Genomic DNA, 17,623 nt, shown 5'->3' with positions numbered 1-17,623 from the left:
AGCTCACCTTGGTGGACACAAAACGTTTGTATAAAGTGATGGTCGCTCTACATATTGTGTGCTGCTTCCTGTGTTCAGTGTTCGCCACCATCTCTCATTCTTTGGATGGTGAGATATTTTATTTGAAGTAAAACTTCTTTACGCACGCTTCACTTAGGGACTAATGTTGAATGCGTGACGATAGTGTTACGAACAACAACACTAGCGTTATGCGAACTGTGATTTCTTGATTTGGGGAGTAAGCTTGTAATTGTGTGACGAAAACGTTACGAATGAACGCAGAGATTATTAAACATTAATTAATAAATTAATATTTTGTTTCTTTCAGTCGTGTGATCCAAAGCATAGTCGTTTTTATGGAAGAGGAGGACAAATGAGTGTACAATGTGTGTCAGCCGATGTTAAGTGATCACCACCCACACTCTTTTGCAACACCAGAAAATCACAGGAGTGTTGCCGGCCCGTGGAGTTTAGCGGCAGGGATCAGGTCGATACTACAGCAAATTTCAAAATTTAGAATCTTAGAAGTGAGAAAAATAAAATTAAAATATATACTTACCTGTTACTTAAATATTGTTCAGTTAAACATTTTACTAGGAACTACTTAATCGTGTTACAAAATAAAAAGTGACACATCAGGTAAATCATACCAACGTCTCGTTTCTAAGAAGGCAGTAACAGTAATGAAGGCCTTTATCGCCGTGTGGAACACCAAGACAGTAGAACCCATGAGCCGTTCTAACAATTCCTTACATTATAAACTTTGAATAAGTCTAAAAATTATATATGTGTGGTAAATTTGGCGTTGTCTTCCGGATGACCGCCGAATTGGCAATTCAAATTCAAATTCAAAATTGTACAATTAAACTTATTATTTAATAGCCTGAGGGCGGTCGCTCCATTCCCAATCTGTGGTATCATTAAGAAAGTCATTTATGTTATAGTAACCTTTACCACACAAACGTTTTTTAACAATTCTTTTGAATAACGTAACACCTTTGTTTTGAACATTTTCTGGGATCTTGTTGTAAAAGCATATACATCGCCCCACAAAAGACTTACTAACTCGACTTAGCCGAGTAGTAGGCATCATCAGTTTATGTCTGTTCCTGGTGTTAACATTATGGTTATGACAGTTTCTGGCAAATTCACTTATGTGCCTATGAACATACATTACATTATCAAGAATATATTGAGAAGCAACAGTCAAGATGTTAATTTCTTTGAATTTTGCTCTCAATGATTCGCCTAGGTTATAAATAGCGCGAATAGCCCTCTTCTGCAGCACAAATATTGTATTAATATCGGCAGCGTTGCCCCATAGCAATATACCATAGGACATAATACTATGGAAATAACTAAAGTATACTAGTCGCGCCGTATCTATGTCAGTTAATTGTCTAATTTTTTTAACCGCGTATGCTGCAGAACTAAGTCTGTTCGCCAATCCTTCAATTGTAATTTGGAATCTAGAGTTATGCCAAGAAATATAGCAGATTCCACCGGTTCTATCACCTCTCCATTTAACAAAACATTTGCATTTACATTTTTGACATTTGGTGCGGTAAATTTAATGAATTTAGATTTCTTGCTATTTAACAATAGGTTATTAGCGCTAAACCAGTACACGATGTCAGATAAAATATCGTTCGCTTCGTCATACATAGCTTGGTTTCTTTTCGCTTTAAAAATCAGTGAAGTGTCGTTTAATCCTTTAATATTTCGAGTCGCTGCAGTATTTCGATACTATAGTCCGACAACTTCGTGCGCGACCATCCCACGGGGTGACAGAGGGGCGGGACCACCCATGTTGGACTATAGGCGAGGCGATAACGGAAGTGTTTTTGAAGTGCGGTGATACGGCAAATGTTTTTGTTTTGTCCTCAACGTGCAATATTGAGTTTTCTTTAGGTACTTGAGGTTCATTTTGCTCCAATACGAGACCTTTCTGAAGAGAGGGTTCGGTAAAAGTTTTTTCTTGTCGAATATTTCCCGGAAAAGACCTGTATAGCGCGTGTATACAGCATCTCCGGTACTGGCATCTGTATCACAAACCCTGATTTTTAACTTTAAGCTTTTTCACATGAGTTCTAACCACAGCTGCTGATGTCCGTATCACTTTGGGATTTGTCTGGCCCGCGATACCGCGCAAGACAAATTGTTTTATAATTCTTAAATATGAGAAAGGCTACAGCCAATGCTACCTCTTTAAGACGAGCTGTCTGGCCACACAGTATTTTAAAATTATATACAATTCATGACATATTTTATGCGGTGTTTTATTACGTTGTTTCGCGTAAGACCATGATGTACAATCATGATGTAATATTGTTTATAAGGATACTTGAAAACGATTTAGAGAACAGAATATCAGTAAACAGTAACGTCATTAGTTATATGTCTTTACTGTTTTCACTGTTTTCCTGTTTTCAATCGTTATTATTCCTTTTTGTTGTGACGAGCTCAGTTATCGTATATCCCTATATTATGTCTGTTACTGGATTATCTTATTTACACATAACGCTATCGTCAAAGTATGTAAAAATCTATAAGTTCTACTTATTTATTTTCATATAAATTTCACGAAAAGCACAAGTGGGAGAGGCAGTGCGGTGGCGGCAGAGGATCCTGGCCAGCGATCACTGCGTGGGTGATAAGGCTGGCACCTCTGACAAATATCATAATTTTGATTACATTAGCCTGTTAAAGTAGGACCAACTACATGATCATATTTCACACTTGATAAGGTTTGCTTTGTAAGGTAGGGCGCACAACATTATTGGTTTTATCGAAGTTAGAATTGTATAATTGCTTATCTCTTTTCGGCTAAAATACATGATGAGTGTACTCGTAATATTAATAAAAGAAGGCGAATCCTAACCTAAACAATTTTTGTTCTATTAAACTGTTTTTAAACACTGATGGGATACTCCTGAAGTAATGGAAAACCACATTGTGGCTATAATAAAACAAATTAACTAGAAATAATTGAATATAAACAAAATCATTGATGTTACATTTTTAGGCTAAAAACTCCTGGGATGTTTTTGGCAACATACAACCTGTATATGGCGCCAGAAGTTTTGGCGAGAAATTGAGAACTAACTACAGAAGGCTGGAGAAAATTTGTCGATAAACAGAGAAAATAATTGATTTTGAACGTGATGTGGAAATCATTTTCTCAAACAAAACACATCTTATAACAATACAATGATTATAATAAAACTATCATTACGTTTATTGAAAATGAATATAATAAAATAACAATAGAATTAATATTGCAGGTAAAGCCATTGTAATTGACTTTATAATTGAATTAAAATTATAATACAAACAATTAATAATTATAATATTAACATTAAACTTGTATATTTAATTGAGTATGTGAACCATATTACAATGGTTCACATACTGACAGTCAAATAGGCTTGCGAATAGATTTACCCCCTTATTCATAATGGTCCGCTAACTTTGAACAGTCGCTAAGGAGTGTTTTTTCTCATTCTGACTTAGGTCAATAGAAGAAGACAGAGTGAGAATTAGCAATGCTTTAAGTTAGAAGACTATTATGAATAAGGGGGTTAGAATACTGTTGCGGCTGCCCCTCACTTTTATAACATTTAGAATATGTTTTCGCATCATAGGTAGGATAAAACAATTCACGCCCGCCTCGGCAATCATCTTTAAAGTTGAACTGAATTAAAAAAAAGCTTTTATTCACATAGTTTCATAAATGTTTATTCAAAATAAGTTTTTAAAACGATATGTTGATTTGAAAATCTACGCCTGAAACCTCAGAAAAAAGGGCGCAAGAAACTTATCTATTCTCTTTTTGTAATAAAACTTTGTAACAATAATAATATTTACTTATCGTTTAATTGGATGGCCATTTTTTACAATTACTTTGAATTTCTTTACATTTTTTTTTTGTAAATTTTTAACAACTTGATTAAGTAAATGGCCTGATGACGGTCACTTCGGTAGTTTTATAATTACAGCATTAAAGGCCATTATGCGGCATAATGCTCAACGTTAAATGTGCCAACTTCAGCAACGCTTCGCACAATCGAGCACTCTGAAAAGTACTGCTTTGGTACTTTACCAACTCAGTGGCAGGAAATCATACTGCCATTAATCGAAATTTTATTTACATAATTCATTTTACCGTTAGTAGGTAAGTAATACGTAAATTGATTGTTGTTAAAATATGTTTCTTCGTTTCGTCGTAGTTTTTTTGGAAATAATAAAAGTTAAGAAATTCAGACTGTTTCAAAAAAATAAGTATAGATGAAAGTACAAACATTGAGTATTTTTTTTTATATTCCACATTTAAAATGTGAATATAATTTCATTTTAAAATTCGAAAGTATAAACATATTATTTATTTTACAGAAATATACTTTTGTCAACATAACAAAAGGATTTTTATATTATACTAGCTGCCGATATTAAAATCGCGATACAAAAGTAACTGTTGATCGTAGATGGGTGAAAATTGAAGTTGTATGCACATATTTTTTAATGCTGACTCATAATCAAACAAATTTAAAAAAAAATTTCAAAAAAATTTAAAAAATTCGTGTGGACCACCATTAACATTTAGGGGGATGAAAAATAGATGTTGTCCGATTCACAGACCTACCCAATATGCACTCAAAATTTCATGAGAATCGGTCAAGCCGTTTCGGAGGAGTTCGAAGTTTAACACCATGACACGAGAATTTTATGTATTAGATAGATGAAAATATATTTTTTCAACACTGAACTTAGCGCACTCTGCTAATGCATTTGACAACTAATTAATGTTCCAATAATAATGCATCAGCACAATTCGCCAGTGTGCGGCACTTAGTCGCATTATGCTTCGTAATTGTAAAACTAACTCTATTCCCAATCACAAAACTAATACGTTGATGTGTATAGGTATACTCTAACTTAACTTAACTTAGTCTGCAATTTTTCTGTCAATTATTTAGCCACGATGAGTCATATAAGTACATACTTTTTTGAGATTTTGAAAAAGTCTATGGCCTAAAAAATCATTGTTTACCGTACTTTAATGTCGCCGAAAAGGCACAGTTTTGGTGCCACAGAAAACTAAATCTAGGTTAGTTATGGTAGGTTCAAAGGAATATTAGGTATACTATATTACCTACACATAATATTATATCATGTTTAAATCATTAGATCAAAAATTTTCAATTTCAAACTAAGAAAAAAACTTGTTTTTATAATTTGCTGCTAAGTATATTTTGTAATTTTCAATTTTCCCACGTTGGCTGTACGGATGTACCTTTACCATTCCTTGAAGGAAAAATAAAAAAAATTACAACTCGAAAAATTGTAAACATTGTTTGGTTAATTTTATTTTATTTAGATTTTAGAATAACCTACTCGTAGAAAAAGTATTGTATGCGACACGTTGTATAACTAGCACAATAAAACGCTCGTGACGTCAATGAATGACGGCACTCGTGTAGCCCACGCCTCTTTCCACTCGTGTCTTTTGATCCTTATTATACAACATGTTGCATAATAGTTAGTACATTGTTGCAAAGGCCGGGAAATAGGCAATTGCAGGACTTCACTAAATACGAGACAGGCAATTGCCATTTCCCGCCGAGGCATGTACCTATAGTGCTTTTCTCAAAAGAATGCAGGGAAATAAAACACACTTTTTATATTATATATTAAATTTAATTTACCTTTGTGGCTAAATATATATCATCTGGGGCTTTACTTACACATTGTTTTATGTTTTCGCCAGTAAACATTTTCGATTTCCTGCTTTTCAATCCGTTCGATTATCATTTAAGAAATGTAGTTAAATTCCCATAATTTTTCAAGTTAACGCCGTTTTTACCATTAACTGTACATTTCAGCATGTAATAAATTGCCCATAATGTTGATGGCTTTTTAGCAATCTCATTAAAATACGCCAAAAATACTGTTACGGAGAAAATGTTCACTTTTTTCTCGTTTTTCCAGCTCATAAAATGTTCATGTACTTTCATGTATTTCTCTTTTGACTTCGCTGGAAGCAGGTTTTCCATTGCCAATTTGGCTTCTGATCTTAAATCTGGTGGAGTACAATCAATCTCCATTTAGCTCTATAAAACGTTGGAACTCACTTTAATTATTATTAAATTTATATTTATTAAGTAGGTATGTAAATAACAAATTTGCCGCCAAATTTTTTTTATCATCTGTGCCGACATGGCGGCAGGCAAACGCAAAGAAACTATGGTATGCCAAGAATGACAAAAGAGATCTGATCAAAGAGTATTTAATAACCCCAGCACGGCTGAATGTTTGTATGTTTCAGTAGATGGGCTGCCGTGGACTTGGAGTGAAGTCCAAAACCATCCAGCTTGGAATTATTTGGACACTTTCGATTGCGGTTTTAGTGTATCAGACCGTATCATCGGAGGTGTAAATGCAGCCTTAGGTCAATACCCTTGGATTGTTAGAATCGGTTACACAGGTAAGTGTTTTATAAATAATTAATTTCTAAAGTTTAAAGAAGTTTTTATTTTTTAAGAAGCAGTGCTGTTAATAAGTGCTCCAAACAACATAATAATTGTGTCCAAAAATGGTGGAAATAAAATTACATCCGTTGATTATATTCGTTTCTTTTATTATTACTACGACTCGTACACCCTATTCGGAGCCCGGAGCAAAGTCACTGACATGTTTAGAACATCATGTGAGCCCAGAATGGGGCTAGAGGGATTTTGGCTCAGAAAAGTTAACGAAATATCACGAGGGTAGAGAGGTGCCTGTATCCCTAGGATTTAAATTTTTCGCTGAGCACTCGACCAGCGACACCCCTCAGTGACAGCGACATCTCGAATATGCATAGCAATTTTGAATCGGAAGAGTCTTACTCTCTGACTGAATTTCCACATAATGACAGTTATGGGAAGAAGAGCCTACATTAAATCGGGTGCACGACTTGCTCAACTTAACCAATTTTTTATGCATTCAAGCGGGAAGAGGCTCATGAGATAGGAAGTGGTGAAGCACCGTTCATGGAACATCCGCTACTCCAAAGCTCAGGTCAAAAATATTTTTCTTAGACTTTGACACACCTGTCCGGATCACATCACCTGTGATCCGGACTTTATGTGGGGATTATGCTCAATATGTAGTTGATTTCACAAAGTGTAGTTTCTTACAACGATTCCAAACCTCTTGTACCAGCTAAAATTTTGTAGTAACCAAAACATACGAATAGCAAAATGTCTTTGGTTCAGAAAAAAATTTTTAATCTAGGTAAGTTTATTTTTTTGTTTATCACATCATTTTGTACGAATGACATTTTTTAATTTCATAATTATTACGCTGGATGTAAGCTATCTCGTGTAATAGCACTACTACAACTAATAGTACATGTTCCAAGTGGTTTTCACTATTTACTCCAAATTAAAGAGCCTTCGTGAGTGTTATATGAAACCATTTTGACATCACATTATACCTCTAGCCTCGTAACACATGTTGAATTAGAAATAGCAGGATAATGATACTGAGAGCTGAAAGCTCGGCTTTAAAATATTTAGAATATAGAGGATAATTCGGCTGAGTTATCCAACTGACCATTACGGTCCTGAGGTCGTGATCCAGGTCAACAATATCATTCTTGTCTTCATCAACTTCAAAGTCGGATAGGTCTAGATTAAGATAGATAATATTCTATAGCGCCGTAATTCATGGTTTAAAACAAAATTAAAATAAACACCCAACGTGCTAAAATTACACACAAGTTAGGCTAAATTTAACAATATAAACCGAAAATAGTTTGATGGTTCTTCAATTACTGCATAAATTGCTTGGACATAAAATATAAAATTTCTAAAACTATAAGCAATACCGGACTTCGTTGTTATTACCATGTGATGTTTATAATGATACTAGCTGACCCGGCAAACGTTGTTTTGCCATATAAAGTATAATTCACGCGATAGTTTTATAAGTAATAAAATATTGCCTATATTATAGCCTGTACATCATTTTGTTCTATTGTCAATAGTTTTTGCAGCGCACGCAAAAATAGGTTTTCGATTTTACACCTTGTGTTACAAAATAGCAATTTTATTACGGATCCCTAATTTTGAAAAAAAAAAGCCTATAGCCTTCCTCGATAAATGGAGTACCCAACACTGAAAGAATCATTCAAATCGGACCAGTAGTACCAGAGATTAGCGCGTTCAAACAAACAAACAAACACTGCAGCTTTATAATATTAGTATAGATGAAAAGATTTACTTACTTATCTCCACGAGGTATCCTTTCAGATGAGATGAAACATCAAAAATACAGATACTTGGTTCAAAAAGGTTATGATGACAAAATTTCACTGACCTCTACTATATACCACTGGTCTGGCGGTTGTCAAAGTTCTTTGTGCCTGTTTAACATTCGCCATCTTAGCGATGCTGGCCATGTAGCGAGAGTCTGCTGTACTAAAACTAGTGATTTTATTTATTTATTTACCACATATAGCAACTGTCATTACAGGAGACCAAATGCGACAGTTACAAAATAAACAGGAATAATATATGCCAACCAGCAAATCAATCTTAAACTAATCATGCATTAACATTAAATAATACAATAGAAACCAAAAAACATTACAATGATAACAACCTCAGCAAACATCGATAGATGGTGGGAAACTATTTGCAAAAAAAAATGTGTACTTTATTACGTTGATTATTGAAGTATAAATAGCACGGAAAACTACCGAAATTAATTCAAAATGCAAAAATATTTCAGAGTATTTAGGGTTCCTTCGCAGCCATTAGTATTATACGTCAAAATTTGTTCTCGGGACGCTCGCTAGTGGCGCTTCAAATAGGCACAAAAATTTGCCGTCAAACATATGGAACAGCCTGTGCAGTGGTATTTATACAGGTCAGGGCTGAATTTATTTTTGATTGCAAATTTAAATTGGCTGGCTTGTTTTTATAAAAATATACATTTCAATATCATGTCATAACATTAGGTCGCTGAGCCGCTATTTCATAATTTAAAAAACTATCTTGGCCCTTAAGAGTCTAGATACTTTTATTAGATCCAAGTTCACTCACCTGAATTACAACGACTATCAACTCCAAAGTGGCATAATATTACATCAATGTGGTAGAATATCGGGCAGATACCACATTATAGTGAATCATTCGATTTTATTATTGTAGCGGACCCAGAACATGAATTGGATTGGTTATGTGGAGGAGCTCTTATAACAGATCGGCATGTGATAACAGCAGCTCATTGTGTTCAGACTGCTTCAGAAGGATATAAGCTGTAAGTGTTAACTAATTTCTTCTTATTGGCAGCAAATGGGGAATTATCAGCAAACGTACCAGTATATCGTGGATCAACGAGCAATATAATTTGGCTCCAAAGCCAGAGTCCACAAATTCCACATCAACCCTTGTCTATTAGAGGAGTTTTTAACTGATTTTATGGACCTCCATTTGCCACTCTTCAGAATTTATCCCTAATTTCTTGCATTTGAAGTAACCCATCCAACTCTTTTATTCTTGATTTTCTTCACCGAAATTTTTTGGTGCGTACATTTTTGAACTACGTGGAATGTATACCTCCTGCCTCGATCAACTTACACGTTCACTGAATCAGGGAATAATGTTTTGTGCACTACTGCTATTATAAATCTAAATCCTATATCTATATTCCGTTTAACGTCGCTCATATACGAGCTATGGAAAGTGCGATTCTAGCAGTTTCTGTGCGTGAAATAATCCGTTTATGAACATATTCGTGATAGGAGGAATTTTACGACAGATTTAATAATTACTAAGTTGTAGTGGCAATGGGCTGGTCACATCGCTCACAGAACCGATAATTTACGGGTGCAGAAAGTTCTCGAGTGGCGACCAGGGGTAGGAAGACGAAGTATGGGACGGCCCCACACAAGATGGAGTGATGACCTGATAAAAGTAGTGGGGTACTGTTTCGCAATCAATCAATTACTGCCATTAAACGACTCCAATTAAATGGTTTCAGGTCAAAGGTTCGCATTGGAGAATATAACACGGAGACAAATCCCGATTGTCAATTAGCAGTATGTGCGCCACCGTACCAAGACCGGAAAGTGAAACGGAAAATCCTTCATCCGAACTTCAACAACCCTCCATTTCAGAATGACATAGCTATTCTACTATTGGATAGACCAGTTCAAATCAGTGGTATGCATGAACATTTTAGCTAAGTTAAATAATAGTTTGAATAAAAGACAAATTAAATATTTATGCACTTTGTACTAATAAAATCGATGCTGAAAATTATTGTGCTCAGAATGTTTCTCAGTTATTCAGATTTTTCTGTACCTCGACTGTACAAGGCTAAATCGACATACATGGGGTTTTCACTAATGTTTGGTGGCAAGACCCGCGTAATATTTAGTGTTTCTGTTTCATTCAATTCGGTTCACAAATAAAAAATTTACATTAATTAAAATAATATACCTTCTTCTACTTTATTTATTAGCTGTCATTATTCAGATTATGTTTCACCAATCTGCTTGCCCCGGGAACAACTTCTAGCTGATCTGAAGATTGGAGAGCTACTCACTGTGGCAGGTTGGGGGAAAATGAATATGACAACTGAAGAACGAGCAAAAATACTGCAGTTTGTATCGGTAATGTTAGAGATAGAATTATTTTATATTGAGATGGCTGGGGCGTGAAGGTAGCAGACCAAATATAACACCAGGCTCGGTTTAAAACAACTCCATTTCTCATTAAGATAATCGTCACATAAAAATATTTAATCATTTAATGAGAAGCGAGTTCACTCAGCTTTGCATTGCAAGGAAATTACAATATTATGTTTTTTTTTACCTCTTAGATGTTCATTTTCATTCATTAGGCGTTTGTATAATATTTTAAAGCAATGTTTTGGAGGTAACCTTTGCATATATGTGTAACTCTCATAATTTTTTTGGATCGTGTGCCAAGTAAAACAGACATGTATGGTCTACATGAAGTTAAAAATGAAACTGCAAACCTTCTTGGTACCAAAATGTTACTTACGTCAGCAGCTCGGGATTAGTTTGATGAGCCCCAAGTTTGACAATCTGATACCGGTTTTTAAATATGCATACGATTTAGTACGCCGTTTGTATTTAACCTAATAATATTATGTGTTATTGTGTTTTTAGAGTTTTCCTGTAGAAGCACGGTATTACTGACGGGTATTAAAAGCATTATTGAGATCAATTATGCTCCAATTTCTACACGCCTCTGGTAGATTTTGGTTTTATTGTAGTTACTAGGACAATCGAGACACCAACGGCATTTGATTTTGCCCAGAAACCAGAATTTTGTTGTTGGTCATATTTAAAGTATTTTGGTTGAGTATTTCTCTAATTTGAAATGTATGCTTTTTTTTAATTTATAAGAGTATTGGTAGTAACAAGTAAATATCTCTCTCACTCAGCCATTCTCAAAAAGTTTGGTGTATCTTACAATGCGCCAATTGGCCTGGTTTTCTGCTGCTTCCATCCAGATAATCCCTTTAGTTTTCTTAACGTTATTCTTCTATCACATCTGTGTTCACACCTATAGGCCTTTTTCTACCCAATATTGCTTACTTACCCACAAACCATTCTACCGGGCTGTGTCCTGTATGTTCTAAAATTTTGTTAAAAAAATAGAAGTCGCCCGCTGAGTTTCATGCGCCCATTCTTTTCAGGTCTAGAGCAAAACTTTTCGAATGGGTAGTTTTTGATGTTCAATAAGTGATTTATAATCCTATTTTTACTTAAAAATATTTGAATTTGAATGCTAGAATGGTGTTGTCAACGATTAATACGTATTAATACACAAATCATCAACAAGAGTAGCACGATACGTTTTAGTGAGTATAGTTTCCATCCACGGCATTTCCATGGCACAGTTATGATACAGAACGTTGTAGTGGGCAGCCACCTTTAATGACAAATTATTTAAACTGGTCATTTTTGCGAGCAGGTTCCAGTTGTAAGAGCGGACACCTGCGAAGTGTTCAGGAAGGGGCTGAAGCTTGCACAGTCATCGATATGTGCAGGTGCACAATTAAATAAAGATGCTTGCGGCGGTGATTCAGGGGGGCCTTTAATGAAGGTATGTTCTATATTGTTGTAACATTAGTTGTAGTGTAACTAACAGAATGTGCAGTGTCCTGTAGTATTAGTGTATTCTGTATTGTAGAGTATTCTTGTAACAAAATGAGAATACGATTGTAGAGACCTTTATTAAAAAGGTAATTTCTTATTCTTTTAACACAAATTGACCGTTCAGATTGTCATGAAGTTATGTTCCGATTTAGGTAAATCGTGTGTTTCGTATTCTCGTAACAAGATCGAACGTCAATTATTGGGAGATGCGTATAGACCAGTGCTGAAGCCATTGAAAATGATAAAAACTGAAAAAATATAAAAGTAGGATGAAACCCATTGGGAAAGGAACAGAATATAACAAAAACGAAAGGAAAAATAATATACAGGCGAAGTGGGCTAAGGATAAAAAACGGTTTATATCAATTTCCGGTTACTTTTATTTTTCCTTTCATATTTGTTATATTCTCTTTCTTTTCAAATGGATTGCATCGTACTAATATTAATACGGTCTACGTTTGGTTTAGTTGACAACTTAAAACTTCATATAATACAGCATAGATACCTAACGCTTTTAATAGTAGCAAAAATATTTTTGATTTGGTAAAACAATATTGGTAACATTGAACGATCATATCGTTGAAGCGTGAATTCAATTAACGCAATTAACGTTGTAGGCAAACTATAGGAGAAAACGCATCTAGAGTAAAACGTCGATAAAGTCGGAAGATTTTTAAATTACTAAACAGCCACATTATCTCTGGACCTCGCTGGAACGTGAAGCTCCCTCCCGTTTCCCCTTCACCCCCTCGCGCAAGTCCTGTTGTATCAGTACGGTTTGCTGTTTCATTACCGTTACGTCACTATAGGTCAGCAGAGTGGGACGAGATGCGGTGCTTTTTTGCATCCTACCCATGGAGGCAGATCTGTTTTTCGCTGGGAGATCCAGATGCCGCTGCTGACGCTGTTGCTGATGTGGTACTGCAAGGTATGGAACTCTTCATTCCATCCTCCTCTGTGCCTATCGGTGGCAGGTCCCAACCATGGTTTGACTGCTCCTGCAAAATGGCCTCTCGCCGAAAGCAGGAGTGCTATCAGGCTTGGGTCAATGCGGTGGTATCTAAGGATGTGAATTCCAGCGAACTTAAAAAACACTTCAATCATGCCTCCAGGTCCTTCAAAAGAGTTATTGCTGACGCGAAATCGAAGCACATTGGCAGAATTGGCGAGAGACTTGCACGCCTTCCCTCGGGAACTCGTGCGTTCTGGTCGCTCGCCAAGGCTGTCCAAGGAAACTTCTGCCAGCCAGCCATTCCACCACTGCACAGGGATGATAACTCGCTGGCCCATGACGCGAAAGAGAAAGCTGATCTCCTGGGCTCCCTCTTCGCGTCCAACTCGACTCTGGATGAACCTCTGGTGAACCACCACCGCATATTCCGCGGTGCGATTCATATATGCCGAAGGTAAAAATCCGGCATGATGCCGTGCTTAAGGCGCTTCTCACCTTGGACATTCACAAATCGAGCGGGCCCGATGGCATTCCCCCGATAGTGCTGCGGACTTGTGCTCCGGAACTGGAGCCGGTCCTTACCCGTCTTTTCCGGCTCTCCTACTCATCAAGCGTAGTCCCGAAATTATGGAAGGCGGCTTTAGTGCACCCGATCCCTAAGAAAGGTGTACACTCAGATCCGTCCAACTACCGCCCCATTGCCATTACCTCCATTTTCTCCAAAGTAATGGAGTCGATCATCAACCGCCAGCTGGGATACCTAGAGGGGCACCAGCTGGCAGCGACTGCCAGTACGGTTTCCGTCAGGGTCGCTCAGCTGGTGATCTTCTTGCGTACCTCACCCATAAATGGGCGCAAGCGGTTGAGTCGAAGGGAGAGGCGTTGGCGGTGAGTTTGGACATAGCGAAGGCCTTTGATCGGGTGTGGCATAAAGCGCTTATAGCGAAACTGCCATCCTATGGGCTTCCCGAGAAGTTGTGCAAATGGGTCACTAGCTTTTTGGCTGATCGGAGCATCAAGGTTGTTATCAACGGTGCATGCTCCGACTTAAAACCCATAAACTCTGGTGTCCCGCAAGGCTGTGTGCTATCCCCTACGCTGTTTCTTCTGCATATCAATGATATGCTGCAAATCAGCAATATTCATTGCTATGCAGACGACAGCACGGGGTATGCTTCCTACACCGGCCTTGACAAAATGTCCCGCGATAGCGTCGACGAGAACCGGAACAAACTTTTGTCTGAAATCGAATGAGGAATGGGGCCGACAAAATTTATTCCAATTCAAAGAAGCCCAAGAAGACACAAGTTTGTGCGTTTACCACTAAAAAGTCTCCCTTTGTCGCATCCCCTCGATTCGAGATCACTCCTCTAACTGCCACAGCCTATATTGGCATACTTCTCGTCGATATGTTGAGCGACGTTCAGTTCCGTGGTCACTTGGAAGAGAAGGCCAAACTGGCCTCTAAAAAGCTTGGTGTACTCAGTAAGGCGAGACAGTACTTCACTAAAAGCCACCGCCTGCAACTTTATAAGGCGCAAATTCGGCCTCACATGGAGAACTGTTCTCACCTCTGGGCGGGTGCTCCGGGCTCGAATCATCGACGATCAAGTCATCTCCGATCGGCTTGATTCTCTAGCATCGCGTAGATATGTGGGTTCTCTCTGCATCTTCTACCGCATTTATCACGGGGAGTGCTCAGAGGAGCTGTTCAGGTTGATTCCAGCGGCCGAATTCCACCATCGGACATTACGTGCAAAGTACCATCCGCATCACGTAGACGTCTGGCATTCCACAACCGCGCGTTTTCTTCGAAATTTCTTGCCTCGCACAGCCACTTTGTGGAATCAACTACCGGCAGCGGTCCCCGAACAGATACGACTTAAGGACCTTCAAGAAAAAAGCATACTCCCACCTTAAATGCCGGCAACGCATTTCTTGACACACCTGTTGTTGCGGATGTCCATGGGCGGTTGCCTCACCTCTCCCCATCCCACGAGCCTCTTGCCCGTTTGCCCCCTCTCATATAAAAAAAAAAGGTACATGTTGCGATATTTTCGTGCACTCACTGCTTTCTTTTTGAATTATCATTGTTACGTTTTGACTTTCATTGTTAATAGTTCTGAAAGTCGGTTGTAGTTAAAGTACAAATGATTTAAGTTATCGTTAGTGTTAATTCCGCCAATATTTGTTTTTAAAAACAACACAACACCTGTTTCGCCTCTACACGAGGCATCCTCAGGACGTGTTGTCTCGCCAAAATCTGGCACGAGACTGAGTCTATATATATATATATGTATATATATGTATATATATGCGGAATTAACACTAAAGAAAACTTAAATCATTTGTATAATTATGGATTTCCGCAAAGTATCGTCTAATTCAATAAATTTACTGTAGTTAAAGTTTTGGTGGTTAAAGTCGATTGAGTCACCCAAGTAACAACTACTATACTCTTTATTCTGTGCCAGGATAAATGTGAAAATTAATGTGTATTAAGTACATAAGTGTAGGTATTATATGCCGTCGGTAACATAAGTATAAAGATTATTATTTGTTTCTTGATAAACAGTGTTTAAAAAACACGGCACGGGTACAATTTTATTATATAACGAATAGAAGTGTAGTGTAATATGTCTGACGTGCAAATTGCTGAATTTTGGCTAATAGAAATTTAGTCCTAAGTCATGAATAGAATATATACCATATATATATATATACTAGCTGACCCGACAGACGTTGTGCTGTACATAATGAAAAAAACTGTTTTATACGAATTTCAAAACATCAAGAATTAATTCGCAAAAAATTCTCCCTGTTGTTAATGAAATTGTTTCACAGCGGAACTGTCAAACCGTGCGTCACTAAATTCTCTCGTAGAAAATATGTCCATACAAAACAAATTGAAAATAGAAATAATTATAGGTCCCAAACCGAAATAAAAACTAACCTATCTCTCAAGTTGGACCAAACTGCACTCCATGAAGTAATCTCCATTAAAATCCGTTCATTAGTTTAGGTATCCATCGCGGACAAATAACGTGTCACGTAATTTATATATATTAAGATATATATATATACATACTTACACTTAAGTGTGAAGCGTTGTAATTTAAGTTGATTTTCTACATGTGAAGGCTCGTAAATGGCCCTTACTTGTAAACTTTTACATTTAACTCTATAGTATGTCAGCCACCCTAATAGATATAAATAAATATATTTATTATTATTGTGTCTTATTGCAGGTATTTGACACAGTCGATGGTCCCAAGGACTATCTGATGGGAGTTGTATCATTCGGTCCTACAATCTGCGGTATTAGGAGACCCGGAGTGTATGCGTCTGTTAGGTACTTTATATATTGGATCCTGAACAATATATTATAAATATTAACATCATAGAAATCTAAATAAGAAGATACTAGAAGTTATAGCGGCGTTAAATATTAAACACAGGTGACTAGCAGCGAGTAAGTAGTGATTTAGTATTAATCGGAATGATGGACGGGAAACATTGCGTAAATATTAGATGTACTGCTTTATCTAACAGCGGTGACAGCAGAATTAGCAGATTTACTCGTGATATTTTTTTCTTTTGAATTTATTGCTCTTAATTAAGTAGATATATTATACTAACTTTTGTTGAATTATATCAGGTTACGAAATTTTATGTTATCTTTGTTTTATTTCTATTTTATTATGATATTATTTTAGTATGGCAATGCCTTGATGTAATGTGTCTTAAGACTTAAAATATCCGCTAGAATACCTGGGGTTCTCCGGAAGACCTGCGCTGATCATATCACCAAATCCAATTGTGCAATTTAATATACTTAATTTAAAAATAACTCTTTATTTATACTAGGCCTAAGTAAGTTGCAGAATAAATTATTTTTCTATCGTTTCTTCTTTCGTTTCAACTATATAAATCAAAATATTACATTTAAAGCGACACTAAATGCCGGCGACCTTGAGCGATATGAGTTCACGGCTCCTATGTTGTTACAAGCCAATATTTTCAAAATTCTTGGGTCGAAAATGTAACATTTTAACAGGCGCAAGCTACTTAATTGCCTATGATCCTCATTATTGATGACTAATCTGAATAAATGTACCTAAATAAAAAAGTAAAAGCTATAAGAACAACTTTTATGATAGTAGTATACTAAACAAATGCATGATGCCGAGAAAAAAATTGTTTAACTGCAAGGAAACTGGTAGTTCATAATAGCTCTGGAGTGCTAACTTTAATCAACAATAAGCATTAGCAACCTACAAGTAAGACTTAAGGGTATGTGTAATAGGATAAAGTAGTGTTCATAGCTCCAAATCCTATATTTTCACCACAAAACTTGTCTAAAAACACCTTGTTTGCATGTTTTCTGTTTACCATTTGCCTTAATCAGTAAGTATTGTATTAGCTACAAAGCTCTTTTATTAAATAACATATTATGTCGCGATCGTTTTTCATCGTTGATCATAATGAGA

At 36.5% G+C, this 17,623-nt stretch overlaps 1 protein-coding gene across 2 annotated transcripts; it reads left to right on the top strand.

Annotated features, from left to right (window-relative positions):
• LOC126972523 (CLIP domain-containing serine protease HP8-like) lies at positions 1 to 16,805 on the top strand. Of its 2 annotated transcripts, none has more exons than XM_050819340.1 (7): positions 1 to 108; positions 6,326 to 6,484; positions 9,198 to 9,306; positions 10,030 to 10,211; positions 10,527 to 10,663; positions 11,997 to 12,128; positions 16,382 to 16,805. In XM_050819340.1, the coding sequence occupies exons 1-7, from the start codon at positions 39 to 41 to the stop codon at positions 16,520 to 16,522; spliced, it is 930 nt and encodes a 309-aa protein (XP_050675297.1). In that variant the 5' UTR covers positions 1 to 38; the 3' UTR covers positions 16,523 to 16,805. The 2 variants fall into 2 exon arrangements, with proteins under 2 accessions (XP_050675297.1, XP_050675298.1); XM_050819341.1 differs by having other exon boundaries at positions 4 to 108; positions 6,329 to 6,484.
• The last annotated feature ends 818 nt before the right edge of the window (positions 16,806 to 17,623 follow it).

The sequence above is a fragment of the Leptidea sinapis genome, chromosome 26 (assembly GCF_905404315.1).
Source record: "Leptidea sinapis chromosome 26, ilLepSina1.1, whole genome shotgun sequence".
NCBI lineage: Eukaryota > Metazoa > Arthropoda > Insecta > Lepidoptera > Pieridae > Leptidea > Leptidea sinapis.
Note: the sequence above shows the minus strand (reverse complement) of the source record. Positions and strands in the feature narration are given on the sequence as shown.

What these genes read in the sequence shown, in the direction of transcription:
- LOC126972523 (XM_050819340.1), top strand. Translation starts at nt 39, where the DNA reads ATGGTCGCTCTACATATTGTGTGCTGCTTCCTGTGTTCAGTGTTCGCC. An exon ending in CATCTCTCATTCTTTGGATG is followed by an intron (nt 109 to 6,325) that starts GTGAGATATTTT and finishes TGTATGTTTCAG; the next exon opens with TAGATGGGCTGCCGTGGACT. An exon ending in GCTTCAGAAGGATATAAGCT is followed by an intron (nt 9,307 to 10,029) that starts GTAAGTGTTAAC and finishes AAATGGTTTCAG; the next exon opens with GTCAAAGGTTCGCATTGGAG.